Source organism: Malus sylvestris, chromosome 13 (genome assembly GCF_916048215.2).
Source record: "Malus sylvestris chromosome 13, drMalSylv7.2, whole genome shotgun sequence".
NCBI classification, from domain to species: domain Eukaryota; kingdom Viridiplantae; phylum Streptophyta; class Magnoliopsida; order Rosales; family Rosaceae; genus Malus; species Malus sylvestris.
The window spans coordinates 34,702,701-34,720,178 of record NC_062272.1 but is presented as its reverse complement, the minus strand read 5'-3'; the positions used below and the strand labels follow the sequence as shown (position 1 = coordinate 34,720,178).

At 41.2% G+C, this 17,478-nt stretch overlaps 2 protein-coding genes, 1 long non-coding RNA gene and 1 other non-coding gene across 4 annotated transcripts; 1 reads left to right on the top strand and 3 right to left on the bottom strand.

Moving 5' to 3' along the window:
- Positions 1-56: 56 nt before the first annotated feature.
- LOC126598252 (small nucleolar RNA R71) lies at positions 57-161 on the top strand. The gene has a single exon (XR_007614765.1). It is a non-coding gene; the product is annotated as a small nucleolar RNA R71 (small nucleolar RNA).
- A 2,733-nt stretch (positions 162-2,894) lies between these two features.
- On the bottom strand, positions 2,895-15,703 carry LOC126595992 (probable transcription factor PosF21). The gene is made up of 4 exons (XM_050262411.1): positions 14,283-15,703; positions 12,856-12,988; positions 12,590-12,674; positions 2,895-3,428 (listed from the first exon to the last, which is right to left on the bottom strand). The coding sequence occupies exons 1-4, from the start codon at positions 14,951-14,953 to the stop codon at positions 3,046-3,048; spliced, it is 1,272 nt and encodes a 423-aa protein (XP_050118368.1). The 5' UTR covers positions 14,954-15,703; the 3' UTR covers positions 2,895-3,045.
- On the bottom strand, positions 5,033-8,101 carry LOC126595994 (uncharacterized). The gene is made up of 2 exons (XR_007613796.1): positions 7,717-8,101; positions 5,033-7,019 (listed from the first exon to the last, which is right to left on the bottom strand). It is a non-coding gene; the product is annotated as an uncharacterized LOC126595994 (long non-coding RNA).
- LOC126595991 (uncharacterized) lies at positions 10,954-12,580 on the bottom strand. The gene is made up of 2 exons (XM_050262409.1): positions 11,079-12,580; positions 10,954-11,002 (listed from the first exon to the last, which is right to left on the bottom strand). Exons 1-2 carry the CDS (start codon positions 12,366-12,368, stop codon positions 10,961-10,963), a joined length of 1,332 nt encoding a protein of 443 aa, XP_050118366.1. The 5' UTR covers positions 12,369-12,580; the 3' UTR covers positions 10,954-10,960.
- Positions 15,704-17,478: the final 1,775 nt, after the last annotated feature.

Below are 17,478 nucleotides of genomic sequence, written 5' to 3'. Positions count from 1 at the left end.
TTTGTAGTCATATTCAACCCTCTGAAAAATATATGCAATTGATCAGTAGTGTTAATACCCGAATGTGGACATTTTCTAATCAACTCTTTGAACCGCTCCCACGCATCATGAAACTCCTCATTTGGCTTTTGGGCAAAAGATAAAATCTGAGTTCTCATGTCAAGAATCTTTGAAGCAGGATAATACTTGTTTAAAAAATTTTCACTAAGTTGGGCCCAAGTACTAATGCTACCAGACGAGAGTGTGAGGAGCCATCTTCTTGCTTGATCTTTTAGAGTGTATGGAAACAAACGCAGCTTAATAGATTTGGTTGAGAATCCCCTTACCAAAATATTTTTGCATCCCATTAAAAATTATGTAATATGCATGTTTGGATCGTCAGATGATAACCCATGAAATGTAGGTAGAATATTCAACATGTGCTGCTTTATTTCAAATGTAGACCATTCCTCCACTGCCGGATAAGTAATGCTACTTGGTATATTTGTGGTATGGGCTGTTAAAGATTCACCCAAAGGCTGACCTGCCTCTGGAATTACAAATGCCATTTTTTCTTTATTGTGCAGGTCCCCAGAAAATGAAGGTTGCAGAAAAGTCTCCTGTAGTGACGGAACCCACTGCAAATTTTGCTCCCGGTGTCCTCTCCGTACAATTTGCTCAAGTTTTGGATCAAATGGAATCAATTTCTGCACTGTTGAATGGGTGCTGACCATGCACAGATTATCTTTGTAATCTGCATTGTACTGCTGTAATCTGTGAAAAATAAAATAAAAACGACAATTAAATTTTTTTTTATATGTATAAACGGAAATAGTAACTAATTGAAAATTTGATCAGTAGGAATTATTTTAAATAATCCTCGGCAACGGCGCCATTTTCTTGATAGGGATTTTACTACTCATGTGAATGGGCTAAAAACTCCTATTATACTTGCAAGAATCACAAGGTTGTTGTAGTATAAACGGATCTCGCAAGGTCATTCTCCACTCGGATTATTAAATCATTCGAAACAAACCAAATTTCAATTAATTATTGTAAAGTAGAAATTGAGGTGATTGATTTTATAACCTACTTAAAATAAAAACGAATTTAATTAATAAAAATAAGACAATCTGCAATATTGAAAATAGAGGAAAAAAAAACTGTTTTGGGAGAAATCAAATTAAGAAAGCACTAGGGTTCCACCATCACCTAGCAATCATATGAATTTTTACCAATTACTTATGATTTCAACACATGCCACTTTGAAAGTTAGATTTTCCTAATTCATATTCTACTTGGAACCTCTAACATAGAACGTATATCTAACATGCAACCCGTCTGGACGTTCGGATCAAATCTGAACATGAAAGACTCATTATGCTTTATGAAAATCCTTTGAAAAACCATGCAACCCTTAAGACGTGGTATTCATCCTAAGTGAAATTACAATTATTAATCACAAGAAGCCAGTGTCAATTTCAGGGAACCTTCCGACCAAAATTGCAACAAATTACTTTTCTAAAGATCCTAATGGTGATCAGGCATTAAGACAATTAGATAGTTTTTATCCCGGTGATTAACAATTCAAAGTATGCATGCAATGAATCAGAAGCAATTAAATAAAAATCACATATTCATGCTAAGGCTCAAGGCTTCGCCCTAGCAAAAGAAATTAGTTACACATATTCATAATTGAAATCATAGAAAATATTATTAAGAAAAGGATTGAAAACACCTTCAAGTAGAAAATCTCCAAAACCCTAGCACTTCTCTCTGTCTCCAAAATTGCATAAAATAAAGCGTCCTCAAAAACTGTAGACGGCTAAGCAATATATTTGCTAAGCCACCACACAAAACCTAATCCCCATAAAAAAAAAAGAAACATAACCCTAAATTAAAATGGTAAAATTCGTCCAAAATCTGAACAGCCACGTTTTGGACCCATAAGCTGCTCTAAAACTGGCCCAGTATAGCTGGATTTAATGTTTGGAATATTCTAAACACTTCTCCAGAAGGCCACGAACCCATCCGAGGTCATCTTGGGCTCCAAAAACGCAATTTAAGCCCAAAAATGTCATTTTCCAGCACTGCGCATCGCTCCTTTATTTTATCGCCAGAAAATAACCGCTTGGTGGAAAAATCCCAAATTTTGATATGATTAAGCTAAGTGACTCACGAACGTCCTCCAACTGGAATTACTTCAAAATTCGTCCATTTGATCCTGTTTTGCTCAAGAGGAAGTCGAAAGTCCTATATTGAAAATACAATTCAAAGTATCAAAATTCTTCCAAAATATTAATCAAAATATACTAAGATTAGGGTAAAATATATAATTTAAAATCTACTCATCAATGACTAATTCATCTTCAACCATTGCAAGTGGTCTAGTGGTTCTTGCCTTTGCTCCCCAGCCTAGGTTCGAACCCCGAAGCTGTCAAAGTGGCCAGGCACTGTGCTGCAATGCACAGTTGGAGCATTTCACATGCGCCGGAGGGATTAGTCCTTGGGCCTAGGAAGCCTTTGGGATACCCTTGACTTGGTCAAAAAAAAAAAATGACTAATTCATCTTCTAAACTCAACTCTTACAAAACTACATTTCTTCCTTGAATTTAAATGTTGGGAGTTATCAAATCCAACTGGTTTACAAATCGTAAACTTAGTCCATTAAGCAAAGACATGTTGTAATTGTATACCGGTATTTGAAGACGTAATCCATTGAGCAAAGACAGGTTGTAATTGTATAGAGATATTTAAAAACATATCTTGCAGGCACCCTAGAGCGCTTACAGTATTGTGTGGTTTGACATGACAAGATCATCACACTATCCACCACTCTTGATTGCATCCTATTTCAACGGAGGGCAATAGCTATGGGATTACAAAGGATAAATCAACGACTACACATTCTAATATTCAGTAAACAAATCTTCATAATCTAAATCCACCGTAAATACCCAGAACAAAACACAAATCACAAGGTGCTACAACTATGATAATTCGATCTACATCTAAAATGATAAGTATACAACTGACTACAAACAAATGCTAACTGGAAAACACTTCTCAACAATCCTTCGTTACAGATTGGTTGACCTCTGATGTATTCTCTTTCTGGCTTGGCGAAGGCACGGATCCTCCTAGTTTCAAGTCCCCACTTTGTTGTTGTTGCTGTTGCTGTTGCTGAAGCTGCTGCTGCATCCGTTGCTGCTGAAGTTGATGGAGTTGATGCTGCTGAAATTGGTGCTGCTGTTTCTGAGAATGAATCTGGAGCTGTTGAAACTGCTGTGCAGTTAGAAGGGTGTGCATAGCTTGATTGGTTGGATAGAATTGCTGCTGGCCCGCCCCGCCAAAACAAGCGTAGTTCATCATAGGTCCACCATTTGGCATAGCTTGGCCAGTAACAACTTTCAGATGCTGAATTTCCTCTTTCAGTGCATCGTTCAATGCTACAACACAAAAAACATGTTTATGGCTACTAGAACATTGTAAACGAGCATAAATTCAAGGTAAATCTTTCTTGCCCATATCGGTGGTGGAGGCAGGACCAGAACAGCTTATACAAGCCACGAAACTAGATCCAATGACTGTACACAGGCTACGTCATAGAAGCAAATAAGGGGACTAAGAACAAAAATGTAATCAATTTGATAGATTTGATAGACAAGCAGTAAAATGGTCAATGCAATTATACATTTCCAGCTCAGTAATAAAAGCATCAAACATGTAAACCCCTCAAACAAAGCATTCATCATAAAGATGCTCAATTCATGCAAATATAAATTTACAAACACTAAACCAAAATGAAAATATACAAACAAAGAATCATTCTACTTAATTTTAGTACCTTCTGGATAAGTTGAATAAACCACAAAATCATAAACTCATTATGCAATAGGAAATGTCAAGGAACCAAAGTTCGTTTGCAGAATCTTATATCGTAGACTATCAGAAATTAGGTATTTGGTAAAAGTACATGCAGAAAAAAATCATCATAGACAAAAATCAGAATTAGCAACCAATTTTTATTCTGAGTTAACAAGAGGAAACAATGTCTGCCAAAATCACTTATGGCATCTTGTGAACTGCCATCTTGGATTCTAATCTCCAACAGAAATCAAGTATATATATGTTAGCATCTACTTATTGGATCGTCCACTTTGTACTACATGTAAGCGTGCTTGAATCATGCTCAATTCTTCCTTTCAGTGTGTCAGTGTGCTTATATCATGCTCAATTCTTCCTTTCAGCCAATGACCAGACAATTCAATAAAATTAAGACATCTGGCTTTTCTTGTTTCTATACATTAGTCATTACTATAAAAAGAAGAAGACAGATGACAATGATAAGGAAAGAAATACTACAACAACAACAACAACAACAAAGCCTTTTCCCACTAAGTGGGGTCGGCTATATGAATCCTAGAACGCCATTGCGCTCGGTTTTGTGTCATGTCCTCCGTTAGATCCAAGTACTCTAAGTCTTTTCTTAGAGTCTCTTCCAAAGTTGTCCTAGGTCTTCCTCTACCCCTTCGGCCCTGAACTTCTGTCCCGTAGTCACATCTTCGAACCGGAGCGTCAGTCGGCCTTCTTTGCACATGTTCAAAATCACCGGAGCCGATTTTCTCTCATCTTTCCTACAATTTCGGCTACTCCTACTTTACCTCGGATATCCTCATTCCCAATCTTATCCTTTCTCGTGTGCCCACACATCCCACGAAGCATCCTCATCTCCGCTACACCCATTTTGTGTACGTGTTGATGCTTCACCACCCAACATTCTGTGCCATACAACATCGCTAGCCTTATTGCCGTCCTATAAAATTTTCCCTTGAGCTTCAGTGGCCTACGACGGTCACACAACACGCCGGATGCACTCTTTCCATCCAGCTCGTATTCTATGGTTGAGATCTCTATCTAATTCTCCGTTCTCTTGCAAGATAGATCCTAGGTAGCGAAAACGATCGTTTTTTGTGATTTTCGCTAGATTGCTCCGGTCATTAGTGTGGATAAGTATATAAATGGATAGAGATAGGAAAGCAAACACAAGATGTACGTGGTTCACCTAGATTGGCTACGTCCACGGAATAGAAGAGTTCTCATTAATTGTGAAGGGTTTACACAAGTACATAGGTTCAAGCTCTCATTTAGTGAGTACAAGTGAATGATTTAGTACAAATGACATTAGGAAATATTGTGGGAGAATGATCTCGTAATCACGAAACTTCTAAGTATCGGAGTGTGGTGTCGTCTTGACTTGCCTTATCTGTCTCATAGGTAGATGTGGCATCTTCTCTGGAAGTACTCTTCCTCCATCCAGGGGTGGTATCTTTAACTGGTGGAGATGCACAAGGTAATGTATCAATTTCACTTGAAGCTTACTTGTAGTTTCAGGCTTGGTCAAGCGCGATACAAACCATGTAGTAGGAGTCCCCCAAGTCGCCGAGCTAGGGGGTCTGCGGAAAGAGGTGACAGACAAGGTAAGCAATCAGAGCTCCGACTGATTGTTCACCTTCTCCCCATCTTGCAGCAGCATGAAGGATAAAGAGAAGAAAAATGAGAAGAGATGATATGAGATACTTTTGCTTTTGAAGAAGTAACTTTCCACAGGCTTATTCTTGAACTGAGCTGGAGGGTTTTCTGGTTTTCTCCAGAGTATAAGGCCGACTGAAGAATTTGAGGGTCAAAACAAGTCCATCAAATCTAGAGTACGTTCCACCCTGCTGATATGGGATACTTTTGCTTTTGACAGAGTAATGAATGTATCGGCACGTGTGCTGTTACGCTTGTCTCCACATGCTTCCTTGTATCCTTCGCACTTGCCCTATCTGTTCCTCAAGCAGATGCGGAATCTTCCCTGGAAACATAAGATGTTGAAGATGAGTACTCGAGAGCAATGCCAGGTAAGTAATCAGGTAAGGAGTTCCAGGCAGTCAGTTCTTGGCTGGAAGCTTGATTCGAAGTGCTGACTGATTGCTCTCTTTCTCCTTGTCTTGCAGGTAAAAACAAGGCCAAAAGAAAAGACAGGGAAAAAGCATGATATGGGATACTCTTGCTTTTAACCCTGATGATATGAGATATTCTTGCTCTAGTATAGCTTGTTTGCAGAGGTATTATCGGGGGGAAAGAAAGCTGAATATTTCGAAAGGCTTCGTTGGGAGTGCCCTCTCAGATATGATGAAGGGTTGAGCATTTTTGCAGGTCTGCCTGTCCGTTGGGGATGGAGGTCGACATATATAGGAGTCTCCCTAACAACAAGTAGTAATGCTATTCCTTTACCCTGCTTGGTCATAGCACGGTAGTGGGAGCTGCCAGTTTCACATGTTTTAACTCTGTCAGAGCACTTTGAAAAAGTGGTCTGTGGTATCTGGCTCTCGAGATTCGGAGAACGATGCCTCTTCGATTTTTGAGAAAGCAATCATGCTGGGGGTATGACTCTCGAGATTCGGAGAGCAGTGTCTCTTCGATTTTTGAGGAAGTAATCATGTTGGGAGTCTGGCTCTCGAGATTCGGAGGGCGGTGCCTCTTCGATTTTGGAGCAAGCAATCTTGTTGGGAGTGTTGTCTCGAATGTGAGTAAAGGTTGGGCATGTTTGCTAGTCTACCTTGCCACGAAGCACAAAGGTTGACACACAGGGACTTTCCAATTATCCAGCAATGGTACTGTTCCTTTACCCTCTCTTCGATTTTGAGAAAGTAGTCATGTTGGGAGTCTGGCTCTCGAGATTCGGAGGACGGTGCCTCTTCGATTTTGGAGCAAGCAATCTTATTGGGAGTGTTTTCTCGAATGTGAGTAAAGGTTGGGCATGTTTGCTAGTCTACCTTGCCACGAAGCACAGAGGTTGACACACAGGGACTTTCCAATTATCCAGCAGTGGTACTGTTCCTTTACAGTTGTGGGTAATAATATGGTAGCTAGACCTTCAAAATTTATGTGTCTAAACTTTTGTTAGTGCTATTTCTTTGCTATTCTTTTACCTTTCTTGGTCAGAGCGATGTAGTGGGAGCTGCAAGCTTCACGTGCTCAACTTTGGCAGAGAACTTTGGCAAAGTTATTTGTGGTACCCATGAGCTATTGTTGCGTGTGGGAAGTGGGTGATTGAACAGTAAGATTCATGTGCTTTCTACTTCACCAGAAGTCTTCGACAGAATGCCCATAATTTCTGCAAAGCTGAGTGTGCGTGTGACAGGTGCTGACAAGGCTAGAAAAGTAGGTGCCTCTTCGATTTCTGAGATCGGCCCTCGTGGTCTCTGAGCAGCCCAGCTTTTGAGAAAGCGAGCGCCTCTTCGATTGATTCGGAGAACGATGCCTCATCGATTTTTGAAAAAGCAATCATGCTGGGGGTCTGGCTCTCGAGATTCGGGGAGCAGTGTCTCTTCGATTTTTGAGAAAGTAATCATGTTGGGAGTCTGGCTCTCGAGATTCGGAGGGCGGTGCCTCTTCGATTTTGGAGCAAGCAATCTTGTTGGGAGTGTTTTCTCGAATGTGAGTAAAGGTTGGGCATGTTTGCTAGTCTACCTTGCCACGAAGCACAGAGGTTGACACACAGGGACTTTCCAATTATCCAGCAGTGGTACTGTTCCTTTACCCTTGTGGGTAATAATATGGTAGCTAGACCTTCAAAATTTATGGGTCTAAACTTTGTTAGTGCTGTTTCTTTGCTATTCTTTTACCCTTCTTGGTCAGAGCGATGTAGTGGGAGCTGCAAGCTTCACGTGCTCAACTTTGGCAGAGAACTTTGGCAAAGTTATCTGTGGTACCCATGAGCTATTGTTGCGTGTGGGAAGTGGGTGATTGAACAGTAAGATTCATATGTTTTCTACTTCCCCAGAAGTCTTTGACAGAATGCCCATAATTTCCGCAAAACTGAGTGTGCGTGTGACAGGTGCTGACAAGGCTGGAAAAGGCTGGAAAAGTAGGTGCCTCTTCGATTTCTGATATCGGCCCTCGTGGTCTCTGGGGAGCCCAGCTTTTGAGAAAGCGAGCGCCTCTTCGATTTTTGAGATCGGCCTTCGTGGTCTTTGAGCAGCCCAACTTTTGAGAAAGCAAACGCCTCTTCGATTTCTGAGATCAACCCTCGTGATCTCTAAGCAGCCCAGCTTTTGAGAAAGCAAACGCCTCTTCGATTTCTGAGCAGGCGCCTCTTCGATTTCTGAAGCTTCGTCGAGTGCAGATTTTTATAGGGGCTGGCATTAAGTTCCAAAGCACACTTGAATCTCCACCAGTAGAAGCTTCATTCTTGCACTTCTAAGATCTTGATTTGTCCGACCTCTTCTCTCTTCAACACCTTTGAAAATGTTTGGCCCCTCCGACCGTCGTTTTGACTTGAACCTTGTTGAAGAGGCAGCCCCGCCTTCTCCAGACAACATATGGCGCCCATCCTTCGTCTCCCCTACTGGTCCTCTTACCGTTGGGGATTCCGTGATGAAGAATGATATGACCGCTGCGGTGGTGGCCAGGAACCTTCTCACTCCCAAAGATAACAGACTACTTTCCAAACGGTCTGATGAGTTAGCTGTTAAGGATTCGCTGGCTCTCAGTGTTCAGTGTGCAGGTTCTGTGTCTAATATGGCCCAACGCCTATTTGCTCGAACCCGCCAAGTTGAATCATTGGCGGCTGAAGTGATGAGTCTCAAACAGGAGATTAGAGGGCTCAAGCATGAGAATAAACAGTTGCACCGGCTCGCACATGACTATGCTACAAACATGAGGAGGAAGCTTGACCAGATGAAGGAAACTGATGGTCAGGTTTTACTTGATCATCAGAGATTTGTGGGTTTGTTCCAAAGGCATTTATTGCCTTCGTCTTCTGGGGCTGTACCGCGTAATGAAGCTCCAAATGATCAACCTCTGATGCCTCCTCCTTCTAGGGTTCTGTCCAGTACTGAGGCTCCAAATGATCCCCCTCCGGTGCCTTCTCTTTCTGGGGCTCTACCGACTGCTGAGACTTCTCCTAAGCAACCTTTGTGAAGGCTCCCTCTTGTGTGCTTATTTTGACTCATGTATATGTACATATTTGTAGCTTATCGGGGATATCAATAAATAAGCTTTCCTTCATTTCAACGTATTGTGTTAAATACACCAAAGCCTTCTTCGCTAAGTTCTTTGAATTTTCTTTTGTTAAAGCTTGTATGTTGAAGCTTTCTGAGTGGAGCATGTAGGTTGGGGTAGTGTTCCCTTAATTTCCCGAGTGAGGAAAACTTCTCGGTTGGAGACTTGAAAAATCCAAGTCACTGAGTGGGATCGGCTATATGAATCTTAGAACGCCATTGTGCTCGATCCTGTGTCATGTCCTTCGTTAGATCCAAGTACTCTAAGTCTTTTCTTAGAGTCTCTTCCAAAGTTTTCCTAGGTCTTCCTCTACCCCTTCGGCCCTGAACCTCTGTCCCATAGTCGCATCTTCTAATCGGAACGTCAGTAGGCCTTCTTTGCACATGTCCAAACCACCGTAACCGATTTTCTCTCATCTTTCCTTCAATTTCGGCTACTCCTACTTTATCCCGGATATCCTCATTCCTAATCTTATCCTTTCTCGTGTGCCCACACATCCAACGAAGCATCCTCATCTCCGCTACACCCATTTTGTGTACGTGTTGATGTTTCACCGCCCAACATTCTGTGCCATACAGCATCGCCGGCCTTATTGCCGTCCTATAAAATTTTCCCTTGAGCTTCAGTGGCATACGGCGGTCACACAACACGCCGGATGCACTCTTCCACTTCATCCATCCAGCTTGTATTCTATGGTTGAGATCTCCATCTAATTCTCCGTTCTTTTGCAAGATAGATCCTAGGTAACGAAAACGGTCGCTCTTTGGTATTTCTTGATCTCCGATCCTCACCCCTAACTCGTTTTGGCCTCCATTTGCACTGAACTTGCACTCCATATATTCTGTCTTTGATCGGCTTAGGCGAAGACCTTTAGATTCCAACACTTCTCTCCAAAGGTTAAGCTTTGTATTTACCCCTTCCTGAGTTTCATCTATCAACACTGTATCGTCTGCGAAAAGCATACACCAAGGAATATCATCTTGAATATGTCGTGTTAACTCATCCATTACCAACGCAAAAAGGTAAGGATTTAAGGATGAGCCTTGGTGTAATCCTACAGTTATGGGAAAGCTTTCGGTTTGTCCTTCATGAGTTCTTACGGCAGTCTTTGCTCCTTCATACATATCCTTTATAGCTTGGATATATGCTACTCGTACTCCTTTCTTCTCTAAAATCCTCCAAAGAATGTCTCTTGGGACCCTATCATACGCTTTTTCCAAATCTATAAAGACCATGTGTAAATCCTTTTTCCCATCTCTATATCTTTCCATCAATCTTCGTAAGAGATAGATTGCCTCCATGGTTGAGCGCCCTGGCATAAACCCGAATTGGTTGTCCGAAACCCGTGTCTCTTGCCTCAATCTATGCTCAATGACTCTCTCCCAGAGCTTCATTGTATGACTCATTAGCTTAATACCCCTATAGTTCATGCAATTTTGTACGTCGCCCTTATTCTTGTAGATAGGCACCAAAGTGCTCATTCGCCACTCATTTGGCATCTTCTTCGTTTTCAAAATCCTATTGAAAAGGTCAGTGAGCCATGTTATACCTGTCTCTCCCAAAAGTTTCCACACTTCGATTGGTATATCGTCTGGGCCTATTGCTTTTTTATGCTTCATCTTCTTCAAAGCTACAACCACTTCTTCCTTCCGGATTCGACGATAAAAAGAGTAGTTTCTACACTCTTCTGAGTTACTCAACTCCCCTAAAGAAGCACTCATTTCATGTCCTTCATTGAAAAGATTATGAAAATAACCTCTCCATCTGTCTTTAACCGCGTTCTCTGTAGCAAGAACCTTTCCATCCTCATCCTTGATGCACCTCACTTGGTTTAGGTCCCTTGTCTTCTTTTCCCTTGCTCTAGATAGTTTATAGATATCCAACTCTCCTTCTTTGGTATCTAGTCGTTTATACATATCGTCGTAAGCCGCTAACTTAGCTTCTCTGACAGCTTTCTTCGCCTCTTGCTTCGCTTTTCTATACCTTTCACCATTTTCATCAGTCCTCTCCTTGTATAAGGCTTTACAACATTCCTTCTTAGCCTTCACCTTTGTTTGTACCTCCTCATTCCACCACCAAGATTCCTTTTGGTGTGGGGCAAAGCCCTTGGACTCTCCTAATACCTCTTTTGCTACTTTTCGGATACAACTAGCCATGGAATCCCACATTTGGCTAGCTTCCCCCTCTCTATCCCACACACATTGGGTGATTACCTTCTCTTTGAAAATGGCTTGTTTTTCTTCTTTTAGATTCCACCATCTAGTCCTTGGGCACTTCCAAGTCTTGTTCTTTTGTCTTACTCTTTTGATATGTACATCCATCACCAACAAGCGATGTTGATTAGCCACGCTCTCTCCTGGTATAACTTTGCAATCCTTACAAGTTATACGATCCCCTTTCCTCATTAGAAGAAAATCTATTTGTGTTTTTGACGACCCACTCTTGTAGGTGATCACATGTTCTTCTCTCTTCTTAAAGAAGGTGTTGGCTAAGAAGAGATCATATGCCATTGCAAAATCCAAGATAGCTTCCCCATCCTCGTTTCTCTCCCCAAAACCATGGCCACCATGAAAACCTCCATAGTTGCCTGTCTCCCTGCCCACGTGTCCATTTAAATCTCCTCCTATAAATAACTTCTCCGTCTGAGCAATTCCTTGCACCAAGTCTCCAAGATCTTCCCAAAATTTCTCCTTCGAACTCGTATCCAACCCTACTTGAGGTGCGTACGCACTAATCACATTGATAAGTTCTTGTCCTATTACAATCTTGATTGCCATGATTCTATCTCCTACCCTCTTGACATCTACAACATCTTGTACCAAGGTCTTGTCCACGATTATGCCAACACCGTTTCTCGTTCTATTTGTGCCCGAATACCAAAGTTTAAACCCTGAGTTTTCTAGATCCTTTGCCTTACTACCAACCCACTTAGTTTCTTGTAGGCACATAATATTTATCCTTCTCCTCACCATAACTTCCACTACTTCCATAGATTTTCCCGTTAAGGTTCCTATATTCCACGTTCCTAAACGCATTTTGCTCTCTTGAACTCTACCCTTCTGTCCTAGCTTCTTCACCCTCCCCCGTCTAATAGGATCAAAGTACTTCTTTTGTGTGTCCCGGGTAAAGTTGATAGGAGCATATGCTCCCAAACAACTTTGAGTGGAGTCGTTCGAAAAGAAGTTTCTATGGCCCCCTTGCTCATTTAACACTGCATCCGGGTGCCGATGGAGATACAGCGACCCTTGCTCACTTATCACTGTGCTCAGGCCACACAGCGCGCCACTTACGGGTGACGCCCTAGCTTTAGCGCGATTTTGTTCTGGATTCATTTTCATAAGGATTCGACGTGATCATGGAGTGCCGGCTGTCGACTACCTGACGCCCTCCCCCTCCTCCTTTATCCGGGCTTGGGACCGGCCATGTAAGACATAGGCGGAGTTCCTTCCAGGATAGATACTAAGAAATATTCTATCCATCTTTTTAGTGCTCCATAACATAGTTAAAGAACAATAGTAGCTATAAAGAATTCTAATCATGAAAGGAAGAAGGGGTTCACCATCTTGCAAATGAACCTGTTGCTCCATTGTCTGCAACCGCAGTTTCAGTTCACTGTTCTCAGCAGTCAGACCATTTGTATCTCTCTGCTCATAACAAAAATTCATAAGAATAATCAACTTATATCCTCATTATGTAAGCTAGATAAAACAGCCATGTGACTAATGCAGTGAAAACAAAGGGAAATCATAAGCTAAGAGTCATTTAAGCAGTCCAATGAAGAGAACCTGGTCTAATAAAGGACTGGGTTAAGCCGATGAAATTTACCTGCAAGAGAGTCAATTGAGCAGACAAGGAAGTTGCTTCTGTTTGCAACGTCTGGACTTTCTGTTCAAGCTCAGCAATATATCGCATTTTCCTTTCCTTTGACCTTGCAGCTGACTGCCTATTTGCCCAGATCCTAATGCATGTCAACCACACGTAAAATATTACACATGATGGTTGAAGCAACATGCAAAACAAGGGAGCAACCAACTCTTTTATTTTCATTTAAGAAGGGAAAATGAAGATGGGTAAAAACTAGAAAGCACCAAAGAAAATCAGATCCACTTCAAGGGTAACAAGATGTCACAGGGGCAAGAACAGAAAAAAGGAAAACAAACCACCCTTACCACCTAATACTATCTAGACATGATTCTTGAAAGACCAACTCCATTGCCTTAAAAATCAGTCTATATGAAGACTGAAGAGACAGAATCATAAGGGGCGTACTTCTAGATATGAACCAGACAATATGATGAGATGAAGTCATCAGATAATCTTACCCTTGGGTAATGTGAGTATAATATATGATTCACAAAATTTTCATCCCAGACAATTTTCAAAGAAAGAGTAATATATATTGAATGATACTGCTACATGTCATGAACTATGGTCCACAACCACTTGAGCAATTGGTTTGAACAACAATATTTCTATTGAACTCGATCAAAGTAATACCAATTCTAACAAGAACGCATCTTAAGGGACCCAATTAATTTATTGTAGTCCAATTAGGAGAGTAAATGACTATTACGTAAAAAATGAGCAACACAGAAACCTGGTACATTAGAACTTGAAAGCAACTTAACATTTAAAAAATAAAAGCAGGGTATAAGTCAATTAGGACGAGAACTAGGAAATGCATTGTCTATCACATCTGGCTGTAAACCAATGTCAAACACCTCATACATCAAATTATTTGGAGCTGCTATGCAATAAGTACAAAGTTATTCACCACTGATACACTAAAATAACAACCTTGAATGGATTCTTAAAAAGCTAAGAACTTTGACTGCAAACCATAAAGAAAACATTGCATGAACTCAAAACAAAAAACACAGACTATTGTCTGGAATTACAAACGCTAATAATTTTAGAACACCATAATCCTTAATCCATGCCACATGTGTCTGGATACACAGAGAATAAACATGTGTCCTTGCATATGAAACACTACTGCTATCAATAAAGGAAAAGTAGACTCATAGACAAAACTTAACAATAAACTACGTTTATTAAGAGGCTAACAATTAAGTATTCTAATATAGTAGGATTTTAAAAAATGACTACCTAGGCTTGAACACATGTTAAAATTACATGCAAAAGCAATAGCAATTCAAAGTACTATCAACTCAAGTTTGCTACCAAAAATTACTAACAGCTGAATTCCTAGTTAAGAGTAACATTATATATGATTACTCAAGAATTAATACCTCTTTGCACGTTTTGGATCAATCAGGGCAAGCTCAGCAAGCTTAGCAGCTGACAGGGATTTCTTGGAATCAGCTGCACTGATATCTTCTGAACTGGAGACCAGCATCTCCGGTTTGATGGTTGACGACCCATCCATTGACTGGCTATGTTGGTGCCTAACTCTGAGTCTCTCATTGGAACCAATGGCAATATTCTCCGCGGATGAGGTGGGTGCTCTTGATACTGGTGCTATTACTGGAGCAGGTGCTGCTGCAGAAGATGATGGCTCCCCGAACTGAAAGGATGATGTAGCAGATGATGAATTGAACTTTTCCATATCAAGGTACACAGAGAACAAGTCTTCCTCAGTCTCATCCGAAAATGAAGGGTCATCCGCACCACCCACAACACCAAGGTCACTATCAAAGCTAATATCATCTGGAAGGGTCAAGATTTCCGAATGGGCACGCCTATGACCCAATTTCCTAGGTGGGTTATCTGGCATTCTGCTAATATCATGGCTAAAGTGACCAGAGTCTGCACTAGCACCCGAGGCCAGCGGAGGAAACGACGATGAAGAGGATGGCTCAGGTTTCACATTGAAAGCAGCTCCAGTTGGCAAGAAACTCGAGTACCTGCCTGATGGGGGTGGGAAACCTCCACCATGGGCATGGGACTTGTCCTTGTCCATCTATAAGAATCACAACCCCTAAAATTTACACTTAAAAATAGCTAAGATACCAAACATCCCAATAAATGCCAACTCCTTTCGGAACAAATCAAAATCTAAACCAAGTATCCAAATTCAGATTCTCAAACAAGAAAAAGAGGCAATTGAGATACGAAACAACACGAACAGACTCCCTCCAATGAAAAAAATTTAAAGTTGCATAAATAAAAAAACACTAAGAAATGGAGATCTGACAGCGACAGGTGCAAAATAAATACACGAGGTTGAGCTACAAAAGGAAATTAAGCAAACACATACAAGAGCTTCAACACGAGAAAACCCTAGAAACCATCGCAGAGCAAAGCACAGCAGCTGAACATGGTAAATTTCTGGGAAAATATGGGAAATTTTGTGGGAATTTTCTCAGGAAAAAGGACATCGGGGTTGGAATTGTTCTTACAGACGCAGATCTTCGGATTGGGAGGTGGAACGCGAGAGAGAATCAATCACGCAGGCTTTTGTAGAAAGCGAAATTCGAATAAGAGCAGTCGCATGCAGATAGAGAGGGATCTTAGAGACGAGGAGGAAACGGAAGCTTGTGAGTGACGATACAAACATAAGAGTATTATACAATATCATTCCATTCCAACCGGAAGTGTTGCTCCCACCACATAGCCTGTCGGAGAAGCACAAATTTCATTTCGGTTCGCTTGTGTTTCACGTACATATATATTATAGGAAAATGGGTAAAAATAGGCATTTTTCTTAATTTTGGGATAGAAATAGGATTTTTTCTACCATTGAAAATGACCTAATTGCTCTCGTATATAAATGAGTTATTTCCTTCCATTTTCTGATTATCTCTCTCTCCTCTCTCTTGAAGAACCCTAGCGATACATTCACCCCATAACAACCCACCTCACCGGCGGCAACCCTTTCTCTCTCAATGATGCCCATCTTTTCACCAGTCTCCTCTCTCCTTTCTTTTCGAACTACTGACCCAAGATTCAAATCGCATCTAAATTTTGGGTGAGTACAATGTCCAACTCACAATCCCAAAAGCTTGGTGTGTAATGAATAATAATTCATCCACCAAAGCTCTCATGAAGGTCCACAAGGATTATTAAATAATTCGAAGCAAACCAAATTTCGATTGATTATTGTAAAACATAAATTTGAGATGATTGATTTTTATGACCTAATTTAATAAAAACGAATTTAACTAATAAAAATAAACTAATCTGCAATATTAAAGATGAAGAAAAAGGAATCAGTTTTGGAGAAATCAAATTAAGAAAGCACTAAGGCTGCGTTTGGTATGTGGGACGGGACGGGACAGAACGGGACGAGACTTTCCGCCTAGCGTTTGGTACGCTAAAAATGGGTGGAACACGCTGTTCCACGGGATAGAAATTGGGTGTTTTTGCGTCCCGCCTCCCCCTGGAAGGGGTTGTTCCACGTATGTGGAACACAAAAATTCCACTGTCTACCCTCCCTCTCTCTCCCACAGCCTCCCTCTCCCGTAGCTTCGTTACCCTCCCTCTCTCCTGTAACCTCCTCCACCACAAACCCAGCAACCCAAATGCTTCGTTACCCAAACGTAGCTTCGTTACCCAGCAACCTAGATGAATTCGAGCTCGATTTCGGGCTTTCCAGGCTGAGTCGGAGACGAATCCGCCGAAATATCAGCTAAACAGACCGAAACGCACTTCCTTCTAGGAAAAACTCGGCGTTTGTGCTGGCTGAAGACTTGCGCTGGCCGGAACGACGCGACGTTTGCGAAGTGCAGGGAAATCATAGTTTGATGCAGCTCAGTCCACACTCGCCTCCCTTAGCCTTTTCATATTGTTGGTTTTAAATTGGGGAAAAGTAATTTGATTTACTGGAATTGAAGAGAAAGATAATGAAATGAAGAGAAAGTATGGGTTTGATTTTTACTAGGAGATCTGAGCATGCGGGAGAGAGAGAGAGAGTCAAATGGAAGAAGAGAAAGCAGAGAAACGGGAGAGAGAGAGAGAGAGTCAAATAAAAAGGGTAAGCTAGTCATTTAATTCAGTTTCGTTATGTTCCATCTTGTTAGTACCAAACATGACATGAATTTTTGTTCCGTTCCGTCCTGTCCCGTCTCATCCCATACCATCTTGTCTCGTCCCGTCTACGTACCAAACGCTACCTAAGGTTCCACCATCACCTAGCAATCCTATGAACTTTTACCAATTACTTATGATCTAGACATGCCACATTGAAGGTTAGGTTTTTCTAATTTATATTCTACTTGGAACCTCCAACATAGAACATATATCTAACATGCAACCCGTCTGGACGTTCGGATCAAATCTGAACATGAGAGACTTATTATGCTTTATGAAAACCCTTTGAAAAACCATGCAACCCTTAAGACGTGATGTTCATCTTAAGTGAAATTACAATTATTAATCACAAGAAGCCAGCGCCAATTTCAGGAAACCTTCCGACCAAAATTGCGTCAAATTACTTGTCTAAGGATCCTAATGGTGATCAGGCATTAAGACAATTAGATAGTTTTA

Bases quoted from the DNA above. Each gene is read 5' to 3' on its own strand.
- LOC126595991 (XM_050262409.1), bottom strand. From the start codon at position 12,368: ATGAAAATGAATCCAGAACAAAATCGCGCTAAAGCTAGGGCGTCACCC. The intron at 11,003-11,078 runs GTGAAGGCTAAG...GGTATAGAAAAG, and splicing joins ATGAGGAGGTACAAACAAAG to CGAAGCAAGAGGCGAAGAAA.
- LOC126595992 (XM_050262411.1), bottom strand. From the start codon at position 14,953: ATGGACAAGGACAAGTCCCATGCCCATGGTGGAGGTTTCCCACCCCCA. The intron at 12,675-12,855 runs GTAAATTTCATC...TGTTATGAGCAG, and splicing joins CTCAATTGACTCTCTTGCAG to AGAGATACAAATGGTCTGAC. The intron at 3,429-12,589 runs GTGAACCCCTTC...TTTGTGTTGTAG, and splicing joins ACAGGTTCATTTGCAAGATG to CATTGAACGATGCACTGAAA.